Source organism: Rhododendron vialii, chromosome 13a (assembly GCF_030253575.1).
Source record: "Rhododendron vialii isolate Sample 1 chromosome 13a, ASM3025357v1".
Classification (NCBI taxonomy): Eukaryota; Viridiplantae; Streptophyta; class Magnoliopsida; order Ericales; family Ericaceae; genus Rhododendron; species Rhododendron vialii.
In genome coordinates this window covers 30,722,440-30,739,070 of record NC_080569.1, presented here as the reverse complement: position 1 = coordinate 30,739,070, position 16,631 = coordinate 30,722,440, and the positions used below count along the sequence as shown (strand labels likewise).

Below are 16,631 nucleotides of genomic sequence, written 5' to 3'. Positions count from 1 at the left end.
ACACATGTAGATATGGCACTACACGATTGGTAAGTACCAAACAGTTGCCGAGCAAAAAATATATGTTACAAAATAGTTATTTATTCAATTACCAATCATGGAGTGTCACATCAGCATGTCGTATACATTGTACTCTTAATATATTTTCTTTTGAGACACCGCATTGCATTTCCATATTGAGATTGAATGAAATAGCATAGACGGCACAACAAATCCAGCTGCCGTGTTTTGAAATCTTGGGGGGATTTTGGATGGTTGTGTGCCTAATTTGCATTTTGATCATCTGGGTAACTTTTTGCCACAAAAAAAACAGCTTCAACAGATGGATTGCTGTTGTATTGGTTCTTTTACATTGGATGTTTAGTAGATTTTTTATCGATCAGTCGAGAACACGGAGACCAAGTTCCAAAGATCGGTTGACGGATCAGTGAGAATCTGATTGCGCTCCAGGCTCCAGACGACGAGGCTGAGCTACAACGAGCTTTTCTCTCTCCTCTCTACCTCTGATGTTTAGTAGATGGTTACTTGCTAGGTAGATGCATCTTTTTCAGTTTCTTTCAAATGCTTAGTTTTGAACCCATTGCATTTCTATACAATCAATGACCTCTTTGAGCAGTTTTGGCGCTTTTTTCTCCCAAGATTTCACACGATTTGATGGTCGAAAGATATTCCGTCCATATGTTTGATGTTTCCATTGAGCAATCTTACCCTGTGCCAAGACCAAGTGTGAAGGATTAAGTAATAGATCATGGAGAACTAAAATAGTATAACTAGTAGAAAAACAAACCTATCAATGTAGTGGGGCGCCAGTGCCCTGTCACAAGGTCGGTATATGACAAGATGCGTCAAATTTTGGTCGATCGGACGGTGGAGGAAGGTCCAGCAGGGGCGACCTGAGAACACATGATGGAACACACCATAAGACCGGACATAACCGCATCAAAGGGGTCAAGTTGGATTCACCCTCATGTGATCTCAGGTCACTCCTGTCGGACCCATCCACCCTCTTTCAATTCTCTCTCTCTCCCCCTTCTCCTTAGGCACCAAAGTTCACATTTATAGGCATAATTGCATAAACCTAAGGTACTGTACTACATCGTTGTACTGGCTAAAGTACTGGCTAGGAGCGATAAAATTTCATAATATCTACCAGCTGGATCATGCCCTATTATTTTGACATTTCTATGTGCAGCATATATTGAATTCCAAAGTTTTGGTTTGTGTGTACTGCATCACAGTACTTAATTGGTGAGAGATACATTTCCCAGTTTAGAAGTACAACTTTGTACTCCGGTTTACAAATGCTCCGTTGTACTATCAATGAGTCAGAGAGAGACATTTATACTGGATAAGGGTTTCGATTTTCTCCGGTCCAAGTTTTGAACTTAACGGGATTGTCCAAATCTAGATTGTCCTAAATGGTTCGGATTCTCTCATAGGCTCTTACCAATGAATGAGTAAGAGAAAGACACATATATTGGACAAGGGTTCGGTTTATCTTCGGTCCAAGTTTTAAACTGGACGAGACAGTCCAAATTTGGATCATTCATTGTTGCAATTAATGATTCGGATTCACTCAGAAACTCCCTTTCAGTCCAAATCAAGAACCGGAGAGGATCTAATTCCATTAGACAATAATGGTATAACTGCGCATAAAATTACACACCCTTGCACACATACTCCCAAAGCGACACACTTTGTACTGTGCACAAGTCTCCTTGGGTCTTTTAAGAATCACGCAAGATCTGCCAGAGTGTCTTTGTAACGGTCTAGCTCTTACAAATTAAGGCCAAATTGCTCAGCTCCTATAATTCAGGACCTAATCTTGGAGTTTTACTTGCCTTTCTACTAGCTATCATGATTTCCCATCTTTAAGTCGTGAAAGCATGAGCATATAGTTGTGGAGGTCTGTAGATCATTAGCGAAAAATTATTCAATGCTCTTGGGATACCGTCACGTGGTGTCTCAAGGCCTCCTTCCCCCACACATTTCGGTGTGAGATCCAAAATAAGTGTGTAGGTCACATTCAATGTGTGGTTGAAAGGGTCTGGAGCACCATGTGGCGGTGCCCCAGGGGCATGGAATAATCTCTCATGAGTCTCATCCATACATACATTCCTAGAGTTGTTCCTATATTTCTTGATTGAGTGAATCTCCCCCAAGTGTATGTAGAGGTACACTGTTTCAAATGCCACAAGGCATCGTTTGATTGGCCTGTTATTTTAGATATAAACAAGAGTTGACCATGATTTAATTAGTATGCTATTTTAAAGATAAAAGACAAGATGAAATGTTGGGAGAGGGGCACAGCAAGCTGCGCGTCCAAATGCCCTTGTTCCGAGTTCGAAAATGCGATTCAAACCGTCCCTTTGGTGATCGTCTATACACATAACATTTTTTGTAAAAACCAAGTTGACAAGACATTGATAACCTATTGAATTTGTCTTTTTTTTGGGTAAATATTGAATTTGTCTTGATTATACAAAAGAAAAGTATGATTTTAAAATACACGATTACACGGTCAAAATATTTTGGTTTAATTGCCAAATATCACTATTATATATCTCGGTTGCACAATTGCTATAAATAAATGTTACTAATAAAGTCAACCATACGGATCACAATTTCAAGGGTACTCATTCTGTAAGGTTGACTAGTCACATAATTTTTCAGTAGTGGCATCCGCTCTCGTTCTCAATTCTCGTTTTTGCGCTCATGCTATCAATTTTCACTCTCGCTAATTTTAGTAGTTTGAGATATTTTCGAAAGACGTTTTCGAGCTTGTGATCATGCATGTGCCAGCGAATTATGTGATTTCTGGTGACCCATTTTTCAGTAACAAAAAAACGAAGATAACATATGGGTGGAAGTTAACTAAAGCAGCAGAGAGCCAAGTTTTATAACACTTCTGTTGCAATCAATGCGAATCCTGAATATGTGATCAACACCAAAATGCAGTCTCTTGCCATCACTACCACCCCATTCTTTCTCCATTCTAATTTCGAAACTGGTCTTACTCTAATCCCACCAAATTCTTCAACTCCCCATCTTACCCACTAGGAAAATGCCTCACAAGGGGATGTTAGAAATATGTAAGCCCAATATGGGTATTTTCTTGTCTTATTTTTTGGGGGCTTCCATACTTAGTATGTAGTAATATGTTAAAGGTGGTTCTAGAACTTAGAATTAGAAATATCTACTGGCTGATATTTAAAAGTGTGTGGGTGTTTTCTTTAAGTCCTGCTATTGGGACCGACCAAACTCTCACTGAAATCGTACCGACGGTCACGCTGGGCCGTCTTCAGCTACCAGACGGCCGATTCGAGCTGTCCAAAAATTCTAAAAAAAAAAAAACGAAGGGGCCATCGGAGGGATTAACGGCATTCGATGTGTGTAGGCTTTGTAAAGTCAGATTTGTGAAAGGAAGTTGGGTTTTTTCAGTGCCCAGATAAGTCTATTTCCTGCTCTGCTCTGTTTTGATTTTATGTTTAAGTTGTTAGGGCCCTCTTGTTGATTAACCCTGAAGTTTCAGTTTTGGATGAGAAGAAAGTTTGCCTCCATTGCATTCCTAGCTTCTTCAGGCGGCCTGAAATATATTGACAAATCCAAAACCCCATTGCAGAATCTTTCTTGATCAAAACTTTAGAAACCTCCCCAAAGTCGCAAAAACTGTCTCGAATATCCTTCTCCATTACATATTAGTTTGTCTATATTTTTCACATACAGCTCAACTGGTTTGCAAACTTTAGTTTCTTGTGGTTATTTATCTCTCCTCCTTTGCAAGTATGGACACATACAATTTTTTTCCAGTACGGAGTAGAGCACTACGAGCTGCCACAGACGAATCTGCCGACTCAAACTTGACAAACCCAAAACATTTGCTCTTCCCGTGTTCATTACGAGACTTTCTTGACGGAAGTCTGATTTACAAACGGGGCAGATGAGCCACCGAAATCTCCTTTGGTAGTTGCTTTAATGTTCAGTTCTTGCAACACGGCCAAACCCATGGCTTTAGCCCCTAACTTCAGCCCATCAGTCCCTTCAATACTATTCGTTCCCACCAAGGGCTCAATCCCTCCGATAATTGATCGAACAGTTGGAATGGGACATAAGAATGGTAACAGAGGAGGGTGCCCAAGAGCTTGTGTACACATAAGAATGGCGATGTGGGACATTAGAATCGTAACAGAGAGAGGGGGATTAGAGAGAGAAAGAGATGGATTCCGAGTTGACTCAGGTCCAATGATCCCAAATGGTGGCGATTTTGAACCCCGATCCATTGACCCGCTTCAAAACCCTAATCTCCAACCTCACATCCAACTCCGACGAGAAGCAGTCAGAGGCCACAATCCCATGCAGTGGTGAAAGAAAATTCGACCAGTCGCAAAATACTGTATACTTTAGGGGTTGCAAATAATTGTTCTTCCATGTCTTGTGCAGGTGTCTGAAGTTCTCCATATAAAACTACAAGATGGTTGAGATGACAAACTGAGCCACTGAGTCTGTTCTATTTTGTTTGTCCATTCCGTAGTCGTGCTTTTAATCGGATGGACAAATGACGTCTTTGAAGAATTTTTTTGACATTTTTCTCCTATCTAATATTCCAATGAGCAGTTTGATTGGCGGTAAAACTCTGCAAAATTAAGGCCAAATTGCTCAGCTCCCATAATTCAGGACCTAATTAATCTTGGAGTTTTCCTTGTCTTTCTAGCTATGATTTCCTATCTTTAAGTCGTGAAAGCATGAACATAGCCTCAAATGATCGTGGATTTTTGTAGATCATCAGCAGAGCCTACAATGGACTTAAATTCAAATGTGTTGATCGTATACTACTGACTGATAGACTGCTGAGTTGGGGTCGCTCTTAATGTTATTGATGACTGTGTCATCTGTGGAGGGTGGAATGAATCTCATCAACACCTTTTCTTTGACTGCTCTGTATCCAGATTGGTTTGGCAAATGGTGTGTAGCAAAAATGGAATTTCTCCGGGAACTTGGCAACTTAGAGGAAAATGTGGACTGGTTTGTGAATAATGTGCGGGGGAAAGGGTTTAGAAGCACCGTCCTTATGCTCTTTGGCAGCCTCCGTGTACGGTGTACCATATCTGGTAGGAGAGGAATCAAAGGATTTTTGTGCATAAGGCAGCACCTATGGAGCAGCTCTCGTACGTCTTCAACTCTTAATAGTATTAGGGAGTTTCTTAGCTCCTGTAGATTTGTGAAGCCTTTAACTGCTTGGGGATTACCTGGTTTTTGTACTAAGACCGACCAGTCTATGTGCGGCTTCTTGTCTTGACTGGTCTGTATCTTTCTTTTAGATTCTGATGGCTTGTATTCTGGCCTAGGTCCTTTCCCTGATGTATTGCTTTTTGGCTCCCATGGTGAGCTGGTTTGGTTGCTTTGTTTGGCTCTTGTGGTGAGCTGCTGTGTTTAGGATAGTTTTGTTTCTCAGGTTTTATTCCTGGACTTAGTTTCTTGGTTCTGGCTTTGAATAAGAATCGTGATTACCAAAAAAAATCTAGATTTTATATATCCCAAAACCTTTACTACAAGAAAACTAATTAAATGTACACAGGGCCTAGTTTCTGGGATTTGTTTGTTATACAAATTCATTCATGTTGGTGCATATGTAAGTTCAGATGGGGCATGTTTGCAAAAGACAGGTTGTGACCTAACAACACATAACGCGACACACGATAAGATCGGACGTAACCCAATCAAGGGGTCAAGTTGGGGAGTCCGGCTCCTCTCCAATCTATAGGGAATTGGAGGATCCTCCAATTGCACCTTATATTGAAACAAGTGGCATCTAATGCATTCAATGGTCAGGATAAACCGATTAACTCCCTTCCCAATTTCAGCTCATCTCGTACTCTACGGGCACCCAATTACTCTCCAAATTTCTTAACGTCTTCTTCCTCACGTTAACCCTGCCCCTTAAGGTTTTCATCTCTCCATTACCCATCAACGTGTTCTTCTTTTCAAAATAGAGCATCTCATTTTTGCAGCAAGTTTCTTCCCAAGTCTCTTTCGATGTCTGATTTTGTGAAGTTTTAATTCAATTTGAAAGCATAGTTGTTGTAAAAAGAAGAGGCGTCATCGTCTGAATTGAATTCCAAACCTAGATGTGGTATACGATCCTCAGAGTCATTGTGATTATCTACATCTCTATTAAAGTTTGATTCTACTCCAGGTTTTTGTTCATCCATCATCTAGAGAAAAGATTAGACAATTAGTTATACAAAAATAGAGTGGTCTTGATTATTTACGGTCAATAATATAATAGAAAAAACAAAACTTTTTACCTCTCTCTCCCCAATTGATGATCAATCCGTCATAGACGAAGAAATCAGAACAAAGTGATAGTATACGATTGAAAATAAAGTGTTTTGGATCTCCATATGTTGCTCTTTTTGGTGGGAAAATCTACTTTTCACGATGGAGGGAAATAGAGGCTCGTGAAAATTGAGGGAGGGAAACTGGGTTAACGGGAGGGAATACGGCGTTAAAAAAATTGGGGAGTAATTGGGTGTCCGTAGAGTACGAGATAAGCTAAAATTGGGAAGAGAGTTAATAGGTTAATCCTGACCGTTGAATGCATTAGATGCCACCTGTCGCAATATAAGGTGCAATTGGAGGATCCTCCAATTCTCTATAGATTGGAGAGGAGCCGGACTCGTGTAGCACACATTGAATTCCAAAGTTTTGGTTTGTGTGTACGGCATCACAGTACTTAATTGGTGAGAGATACATTTCCCAGTGTAGAAGTACAACTTTGTACTCTAGTTTACACATACTCGGTTGTACTATCAATTAGTAAAAGAGAAAGACATTTATACTGGATGAGGGTTTCGATTTTCTTTAGTCTATGTTTTGAACTTAACGGAATTATCCAAATCTAGATCGTCCATTCATAGTTCAGATTTACTCAAAAACTCCCGTTCAATTCAAATCAAGAATTGGAGAGGATCTAACTCCATTAGACAATAGCGCTATAACCACATATAAAATCACACACTTAGGCACATATTCACCAAGTGTAAGGGTCACACACATTGCACTATGCACAAGTCTCCTGGGTCTAAACTCAACTTTTTACTTCCTGCACGTTTCTTCATAAGTTTCTCTATCTATCTCTCTATTTATTACATCAAATTTTTTCTCAAAACTCAAAACCAAACAAAGTGGGTTGGTACAATTAAAGGCCAAATTGCTCAGTTCCTATAATTCATGACCTAATCTTGGAGTTTTACTTGTCTTTCTAGCTATCATGATTTCCCATCTTTAAGTCGTGAAAGCATGAGCATACCTCAATTAATGATCGTTGTGGATTTTTGTAGATCATTAGCAGAGCCTACAATGGGCTTCAAGACCCGCCAAGTGTGTTTTGGTTAATTAGCTCCTGCAATTTAGGAATTGATCCCTACATTCCTAGAGTTGTTCCTATATTTCTCGATTTAATCTCCTTTAGGCTTTAAGTGTATGTACAATGAGAGATGCTACGTACCTACACTGCATTCAACCATTACATCATCCATTACATTTTTTTGTGGAGCCCGCTCCGGATCCCAAAAAAATATAAAAAAATGCCCATAAATTTTAAAATAATATTTTATGGGGTCTTGAAAAAAATCAGCTTCAACGGATATCAGTAAATATTATTTGTGGATTCGTAGGGGCGAAACTGCGTAGTTGAGCAGTTTTGCCCCTACAAATTCACAAATAATACTTACTGATATCCGTTAAAGCTGATTTTTTACAGAGATCCATAAAATATCATTTTAAAATTTATGAGTATTTTTCTGTATTTTTTTGAAATTAAGAGTAGACCCCACAAAAAATATAATGTACCTAAAGTAGTATGGTACTACTATTTAAAGATGAAAGACAAGGTGCAAAGTTGGGAGAGGGGCAAAGCAAGCTGCGCGTCCAAATGCCCTTGTTCCAAGTTTGAAAACATGATTCAAATTGTCCCTTTGGTGGACGTCTATACACATAACATTTTCATAAAAATCAAATTGATGGGACATTAATAACCTATTGAATTTGTCTTGAATATACAAAAGAAAAGTACTATTTTAAAAATACACTGTCAAAATAGTATGGTTCAATCGCCAACATCAATGCTTGTCAAAAAAAATTTGTCTTGAATATACAAAAGAATAGTACTATTTTAAAAATACATTGTCAAAATAGTATGGTTCAATAGCTAACATCAATGCTTGTAAAAAAAAAATCGCTAACATCAATATATTCCGGTTGCATGAGTGTTACGAATAAATGTTAATAAAGTTAACTTTATGGATCACGATTTCAAGAACACTCATTCTGTAAGGTTGACCGGTCACTTAATTCTTCTGTAGTGGCCTCCGCTCCCACTCTCATCGCTTTGCGCTCGTGCTTTCAATTTTTGCTGTCGCGAATTCTTGTAGTTTGTGAGATGTTTTTGAAAGACGTTTTCATGCTTGTGCTTGCATATGAATTATGTGATTTCTGGTGACCCATTTTTCAAATGTATGAACAAAGATTGCATTAAGTCATCAGTGACAAAACACGAAGATAACATATGGGTGGAAGTTAAGCAGGATAGAGAGCCAAGTTTATAAATCAGTTGCATTGCAATCCTGAATATATGTGATCTCAACCAAAATGCAGTCTATTGCCATCACCACCACCCCATTCTTTCTCCATTCTAATTTCGAAACTGGCATTACTCTAATCCCTCCAAATTCGTTAACTCCACCATCTTATCCCCTCGGAAAACGCCTCACAAAGGCTTTCTCTGTTACAGTCTTTGAAAACCTTCCAAAGACTGCCAAAACCCATGAAATCTCTACCGGGTATTTTTCAGAAAATGGGGAGCTAAACAATGTTTCACTTTTGCTTCAGTCCATGGGTTTTGAAAACCCAGATGAGTGTAATGAAACCTATGCCTTGATTCTTCAGAAATGTCGTAAATATTATGCATGGCAACTGGGTTTGCAAATTCATGCGCATATGATTGTTTTTGGAGTTGAATTGTGTCCTTTTCTTGGTAGTCAGCTACTGGAATTTTATTGTAAGAGTGGTTGTTTTGAGGATGCACGTAAACTGTTTGATGAAATGCCGGAAAGAAATGTTTTTAGTTGGACATCAGTTATAGGGATGTATAGTAGTTTAGGTGATCATGAAGAGGTGCTTGATCTCTTTTATTTGATGATTGATGAAAGGGTTCGTCCTGATCACTTCATCTTTCCCAAGGTTTTCAAAGCATGTTCTGAGTTGAAGGATTACCGGTTGGGGAAGGATGTACATGATTACATGTTGAGTATTGGGTTTGAGGGGAATTATTGCGTTAAACGGTCGCTTCTTGACATGTTTATAAAGTGTGGTAGAATGGATATCGCAAGGATGTTATTTGAAGAAATGGAATTTAAAGATTTGGTTATGTGGAACATGATGGTTTCAGGGTATGTTACAAACGAGGATTTCAAGAAAGCTTTCAAGTGTGTGAATGACATGAAGCTTGATGGTATAATGCCTGATCAAGTTACATGGAATTCTATCATTACTGGTTATGCTCGAATTGGGAAATTGAAGGAGGCCTCTAGAATTCTTTTCAAAAAAGATGGGTCAAAACGTTTTCAACCCAATGTGGTCTCTTGGACAGCACTGATAACTGGAAATGAGCAGAACGGCCATCCTTATGAAGCACTGCAAATTTTCAGAAAAATGGTGATGGGGGGAGAAAATCCGAACTCAGTGACCATTGCTAGTGTTATTTCTGCTTGTACCATCTTGTCTTTTTCCCAACATGGCAAAGAAGTACATGGATATTGCATAAAGAGAGATGAATTGGACTCAGATTTGCTGGTAGGCAACTCTTTAGTCGACTTCTATTGCAAATGCCAATCCTTAGATTTGGCACGTCAAAAATTTAGAAATATGAAAGAAAAGGATTTGGTGTCATGGAATGCGTTGCTATCTGGTTATGCACTAAGTGGTTGTCGCGAGGATGCTTTTGAGCTTCTTCGCGAGATGGATTTACAGGGAGTTGAAACTGATATTATCACTTGGAATGGATTGATTACAGGTTACACAAAGAATGGAGATGGGGAGACAGCTCTAGAATTCTTTTATAGAATGCTGAAAACGGGCAGGTATCCCAACACAACCTCCATATCTGGAGCTCTTTCAGCTTGTGCGCAAGTAAAAGATTTGAGACTTGGGAAGGAGATTCATGGTTATGTTACAAGGAACAAGTATGACATGTCCACCGGCATTGGGAGTGCTCTTATATCAATGTACTCAATATGTGGTTCTTTGGAAGCTGCCTGTTCCGTGTTTAACCACCTCTCCACGATAGATATTGTGATTTGGAATTCGATTATCTCTGCATGTGCACAAAAGGGTTATGGAATTAGTGCTTTAAACTTGCTAAGACAAATGATTGCAAGTGATATGGAACCAGATACAATAACTATGGTTTCAGCACTCCCTGCTTGTTCAAGATTAGCTGTTCTACGCCAGGGTAAAGAGATTCACCAGCTCATTCTCAGACGTGGGCTTGATTTTGGGAATTCTATATGGAATGCCCTTATTGACATGTATGGACGATGTGGTTCAGTATCTAAAAGTCGGAAAGTCTTTGATTTGATACCTCAGAGAGATCTAGTTTCATGGAATGTGATGATTTCGGTGTATGGAATGCATGGGTTAGGGGTGGAGGCTGTAAATCTTTTTCACCATACGAGGGATATAGGAGTAAAGCCAAATCATTTCACATTCACAAACCTTTTATCGGCTTGTAGTCACTCTGGGTTGATTGATGAGGGATGGGAGTCTTTCAAAATGATGACATCAGAGTATGCTTTGGAACCGGCCATGGAGCAGTATTCTTGTATGGTAGACCTAATGGCACGTTCCGGTCTGTTTAATGATTCTTTGGAGTTCATGAAAAAGATGCCATTTGAGCCAAATGCAGCCGTTTGGGGATCCTTATTGGGTGCTTGTAGAATCCATTGCAATGTTGAGATTGCAGAATATGCAGCAGGGAAAATATTCGAACTTGAGCCCTTATGTTCTGGAAATTACATTCTCCTGGCGAACATTTATGCAACAGCAGGGCGATGGGAGGACGCAGCTCAAATACGTAGTTTGATGAGGAAGAAAGGCGTTACAAAGAACCCAGGTTGTAGTTGGATTGAGGTGAAGAGAAAATTTCACAGCTTCATTGTAGGCGATGTTTCACACCCTTCGATTGATAAGATAATGGAAAAGATTAAAAGCTTGTATTTGGAAATCAAGGAAATCGGGTATGTCCCTAACACTGACTTTGTTTTGAAGAATGTTGATGAGGCTGAGAAGGAATTCAGCCTTTGTGGACACAGTGAGAAATTGGCTATAGCTTTTGGGTTAATTAGCACACCAGTTGGAACCCCTTTAAGAATAATCAAGAACTTGAGGATCTGTGGAGATTGCCACTCAGCAACAAAGTACATATCCAAGGTTGAAAATAGAGAGATCATTATGAGGGACAACTACAGGTTTCATCACTTTGTTGATGGGGTTTGCTCATGCAGAGATTATTGGTAGACAAATGGTAAATCTGTGGAAGGAGATAAGAATCCAATCGCTGGAAAGATCCCAATTGTTAATGTCGTTGGTGAATTCCTGTCAATGACACGGTATCGGGTTGCTTTATTGTATCGGCGATATGGTCATGTAGTTGTTGATGTCGGACAGTCGGCCGATGCATAGGTAAAACGCCTGGTGCAATGTTAATTTTCTGGTTATGTTGGGTTTTTTTTTTTTGGTAGTGTAATTAATAATTATGAATATGTGTGTACTGTGAAAAAGTGAAGTTATGAACACTTTAGAGTTATGTATGAATTTTACGGTTCATGTGTTGATGTGTACGGTACAGAGTGGCAGACGCGGAAATTCTATTAGTCCTAATCTTGAAAAACAAAATTACACTCCATCACATTCTTATAAAATTATAAATTCCGCCGAGCTCATCTTCGACACAACTTTGTTCTACTAACCGTATATTATTGTTAAAGAATAAAAAATAAAAAATCACACACTCTAGTCAGACAAAAACCCTTAAGTATCGGACAAACAAGGACTTAAAGCATTGAATTTAACAAGGGTTACTTAAAAATTCGTCCTCAAAAACTTAATCCACCTCTTCCTTGATTAAACAATGTGAGAATCCCCGAAAGACCCTCTCAAAAGTCAATGGTTTCACCTTCAAAAAAAAAAAAAATGAATGGTTTTGAGGTCAGTCATAACGCAAACGAAAATGATAGAGAAATCCGAGTGGGACGAAAATTAGCTCAATTCGATATGTGTAAATGCTCGATCTAATTTTTTTAAAATTTTCAGGATCCAAAATTTGAATGAAAAAAATTAATGGAAAATTGGATCGAGCACCTACACATGTCGGATGTAGTTGATTTTTCTTAAGCCCACACATTTTTAAAAAAAAAAATTATTAAATGACTTGGATCATCCGTGCGGGATCTGAAGTGGGTCCCGCGTGATTATCGGTAGCTCCAGTCGGTTCCCGTAGCACAGTGGTTGTTATGCAAAAACCTATTAAACAAATTGATATATACATATATAGATGTGTATATAGATATGAAAGATTCTAGAGAGGAGAGTTAAACTTGGGATTGGGCTTCGCTGTAGTTGACTGCAGAAAAAAAGGTGTACAATTTAATCTGAATTGTTCATATTGACACTTAATAGTTCAGGTCTATTGAATACATTACCATAGATTATATCAGTATCGGTAAAAGATTCAAAATGAATCTGAAACATTAAAAACGCTACAGTTGCGATCACTTGAATTGCACCTCGGTTTGGACCGAACTGCAAACAAGCCATATCCGATACATGTACTAGAGGGAGAGAGAATGACGAACTCATGGGAGGAAGAGGTACCTGCAATGGAAGAAAAAGATGATGAATACCACTACGGTCCCATCCACAAGCTACCAGAAGAAGTCCTCCGTCTCATCCTCACGAAATTATCTGACCCAAAGTCTCTCCTCTGTTGCTCTCTCGTTTCCAAACACTTCGCTTCCATTCTCTCCCACTCCCGTTTATCCATTTCCTTCAAATTTCCCTCCCCCGCTCGGCCCCCATATAGAAATCCCAAATCCTCGACCAGATTCCTCCTCGGACCCTTCCGATTCCTACGCCAGATTACCACCCCTAAGCCGTCGTCGTCAGAGTTCAAAAACACCGTGGTCGACGAGGACGCTCTCCTTATTCGGGTGACAAAACTTCTCTCCCGTTTCACCAGCGTTGGGTCTCTCTTCGTCGAGCTTCCGTGCTCCCCTCAGCTCAGGCCTAATTACTTTCAATTCTCGTGGGTTTTCGATGCTGGTGGTAAGAAACTGAAGACGTTTGCCTTCCTCTCAACGTGGTCGATCTCTAGGATTGACGACCAAGTGGGGGAGAAAGCCAGCGTTTTCGAAGATCCACGGTACAGCACGTTATCCTCCTGGGAGGCAAGTTCCTTGGTGCTGTACGCAACTTTGATAAACCGGACGCTGCTGCTTGTTGTCTCGAGACATCCCAACATTGAAAGTGTCGAGATCATGGAGTTTAAGAAACACGGGGAGGTAAGTCTCCAAGGGGAACAACTTCGTAAGTTGAGGAATAACATGTCACCGGATGTCTCTGAAGAAACGGTGAACGTGAGTTTTCTTCCAAGGTGTTACATCCTGTGGTACGCGCCGAGGTTGCTATTGCCTCGGTCGGGGTTCGCTATGGAGAGGGTGACATTAGGCGTTGGTGCAGCGAAGAGGTTTCCCGGTGACATTGATGGGTTAGTTGCCGATTTTGAAAATAATGGAGACGACATTTTTGGGGAAGCTCTGACCCAGTTTTACACTTTGGGGCCCTACACAAGTTCTTCTGATGGTCAGGCTGTCCTTGTAGACATGCACTCCGCGAAACCTGCTGTGCGTGCACTTCGGGGAGATTCATAGCATTATTGTTTTGCGAATTCCGGATTAGGGGAGAAACCTACCATAGTAATGTTACATATTTTTTCTGGTTATGTCAAGCGCAAGACTAAATTGGCGACATGTGTTATTCATTCCGTTCTGATTTGTTTGTCCAATTTCAATTTTCAACTTATTAAGGAAACCAAATCTAATCCATTGATTTGAAAATTTACATAATCTAAGTCATTGATTTTGAAATTGAACAGTCAATTTGGGACATGTATAAGTCAAAAAAGGGACAAACAAATCGAGATGGAGAGAGTACTTCAGAAGGATGCTTATATAGCTATGAAAGTGGTGTATAATTTTGCTTTAAATTAAATAAATGCACCTATATATATTGTACATGACAATTTCATAACACCACCACTTTATGCATCAGAGCTACCCTATATATTTTTATCAATGTCGTAGTCTTTTTGAATTGGCAGGAGGTTTCTTCGCCCTAATGGTAGCATTCTGTTCCCTATACATACAATATTTAGATTGACGAAGTAGAGGCTAGTGTAGCGCGGAACGAAGGAAAGGTTTTTTCCCAAGTTTATGGTTCACATGTTACACACCGGAATGTTATACTACTAATATTTTGGGCTAGTTATGTAATTAAAGAAATATAAGTACTTTAGTTAGATTAGGCAAATCATGATTTAATTTGTACCATAGGCTTCTCCCTGAGTACGAATTGTTGGATTGATTGCCTTCATATAGTGTGGTTTGGTGGCACAATATATCGTTCTAATTCTTTCTTTCTTTTTTGGGGATGTTTGTGTGTGAGTGGATTGGCCCCTCTCTCTCTCTCTCTCTCTCTCTCTCTATGACGACTTTGAGAAGAAAAAGTGGACCGATATCGGAGGAGATGATGAGATTGAAGGGTTGTCCTCTCTGTCGCGATGGACATGTATTTGAATGGTGACATCGGCGAGTTGGTACAGGCATTTGTGCGGGGACGAACATGTCAGTTTCTAGTGGCAGTTTATCTGGTAGCAGGAGATCGAAGTCATCAACTTATTTTCCAATTTGGTTGAACATGTACTCGTCACAGATCACTTCCGGGGGAACTTGGTAAGAGAGAATATGGGAGGAGGAAGAGAGTGAGGGAAAGAGGAATGGACTAACGGTGGTGCTTCGATGCTCATCTGAACCAAGTGAGAAACTGAAACATAACGCTGGGGTATTTTTGTCCATTCAAGAACCTTATGCCTTGTTTGGATGAGATTTAAAAAAAAAAATTCCAACTCAAAAAACACTCATTATCTCTACTTCCAATTATTATTCTCATTTCTCTCTCATCTCTCCAATCATTAATTTTCGTTTCTCTCTCTATCTCTATCCACTCATTAATTTTGTCTTCAATTATTATCCTAATTTCTCTTTCCACTTATTACCCAAAAATCAAAATTAGAAAATTTTAAATTATCATCCAAACAAGACATTAAACGCTAAGATTTTCAAATGGATCCTAAATTTTGTAAAAACGTAGCCTGGGCTAAATGGCCCAGTAGATCCCTACTTTTGGACGTCAGACCAATTTGCCGATGCCAAGCTCATCTTCCACACAATTTTGTTCTAATGATCGTATATTATTATTAAAAAGAATGTAAAATAAAAAATCACACACCCTAGTTAGACAAAAACTCTCGAGTATTGGACAAACAAGGACTAAAAGCATTGAATTTAACTAGGGTTACTTAAAAATTTGTCCACAAAAACTTAATCCACGTCTTCGTTGATTAAAGAATACGTACGCATATATGAAAGAGTCCCCGAAAGACCCTCTCTAAAGTCAATGGTTTCACCTTTTAAAAAAAAATATATGTGAACGGTATCGAGGTCAGCCATTATGCCAACCAAAATAATAACGAAACCGACCGAGCTACCTGACGGTCAGGAAAGTCCACTTCGCAAGTGTTGGAGTACATAAAAAGTAAACAAGAAAGGGTCCATGAAACATGTGAATTTGAATCCGTTATTTTCAGTTTCGCGAACCCTTTCATATTTTCTTTTCATTTAGGTGATGCGAATCTGAAATCGTTCATTCCAGTTTTCATGGACGCTTTTATGTTTTCTTTTTCATTTACCTTATTATTACTAGAGAGAGGAGAGAATGACAAACTCATCGGATCGAGGAAGAGGTAACTGCAATGGAACCACCAGATGAAGCCCTCCGTCTCATCCTCACGAAATTATCTGACCCAAAATCTCTCCTCTGTTGCTCTCTCGTTTCCAAACACTTCGCTAACTCCGTTCTCTCCCACTCCCACTCTCTTTCCCTGCAATTCCCCTCCGACTCCTATTCAATTCCAGCCCCCACACTAGTACTCCCATATCGAAAACCCAAATCCTCGACCAGATTCCTCCTCAAACCCTTCCGATTCCTACGCCAGATTACCACCCCCATGCTGCCGCCGCCGCCGCCACAATCGAAGGCCATTTCCGTCGACGAGGACGTTCTCTTGTTTCGGTTGACAAAACTTCTCTCCCGTTTCACCAGCCTTCGGTCTCTCCGCGTCGGGCTTCCGTGCTCCCCTACATGGTTCGGCCAGTGCAAACCTAACTTTCAGTTCTCCTGGGTTTTCAATGCTGGTAAAAAACTGACGTTTGCCTTCCTCTCAATGCAATCCATAACTA

The 16,631-nt window shown here is 39.7% G+C and overlaps 1 protein-coding gene and 1 long non-coding RNA gene across 2 annotated transcripts; one reads left to right on the top strand and one right to left on the bottom strand.

Annotated features, from left to right (window-relative positions):
* Positions 1-61: 61 nt before the first annotated feature.
* Positions 62-1,186, bottom strand: LOC131312547 (uncharacterized). The gene is made up of 2 exons (XR_009195901.1): positions 788-1,186; positions 62-709 (listed from the first exon to the last, which is right to left on the bottom strand). It is a non-coding gene; the product is annotated as an uncharacterized LOC131312547 (long non-coding RNA).
* Positions 1,187-8,463: 7,277 nt separating this feature from the next.
* On the top strand, positions 8,464-11,808 carry LOC131312545 (pentatricopeptide repeat-containing protein At3g24000, mitochondrial-like). Its single transcript, XM_058340393.1, has one exon. The coding sequence runs from the start codon at positions 8,650-8,652 to the stop codon at positions 11,572-11,574; it is 2,925 nt and encodes a 974-aa protein (XP_058196376.1). The 5' UTR covers positions 8,464-8,649; the 3' UTR covers positions 11,575-11,808.
* The last annotated feature ends 4,823 nt before the right edge of the window (positions 11,809-16,631 follow it).

Bases quoted from the DNA above. Each gene is read 5' to 3' on its own strand.
- LOC131312545 (XM_058340393.1), top strand. From the start codon at position 8,650: ATGCAGTCTATTGCCATCACCACCACCCCATTCTTTCTCCATTCTAAT.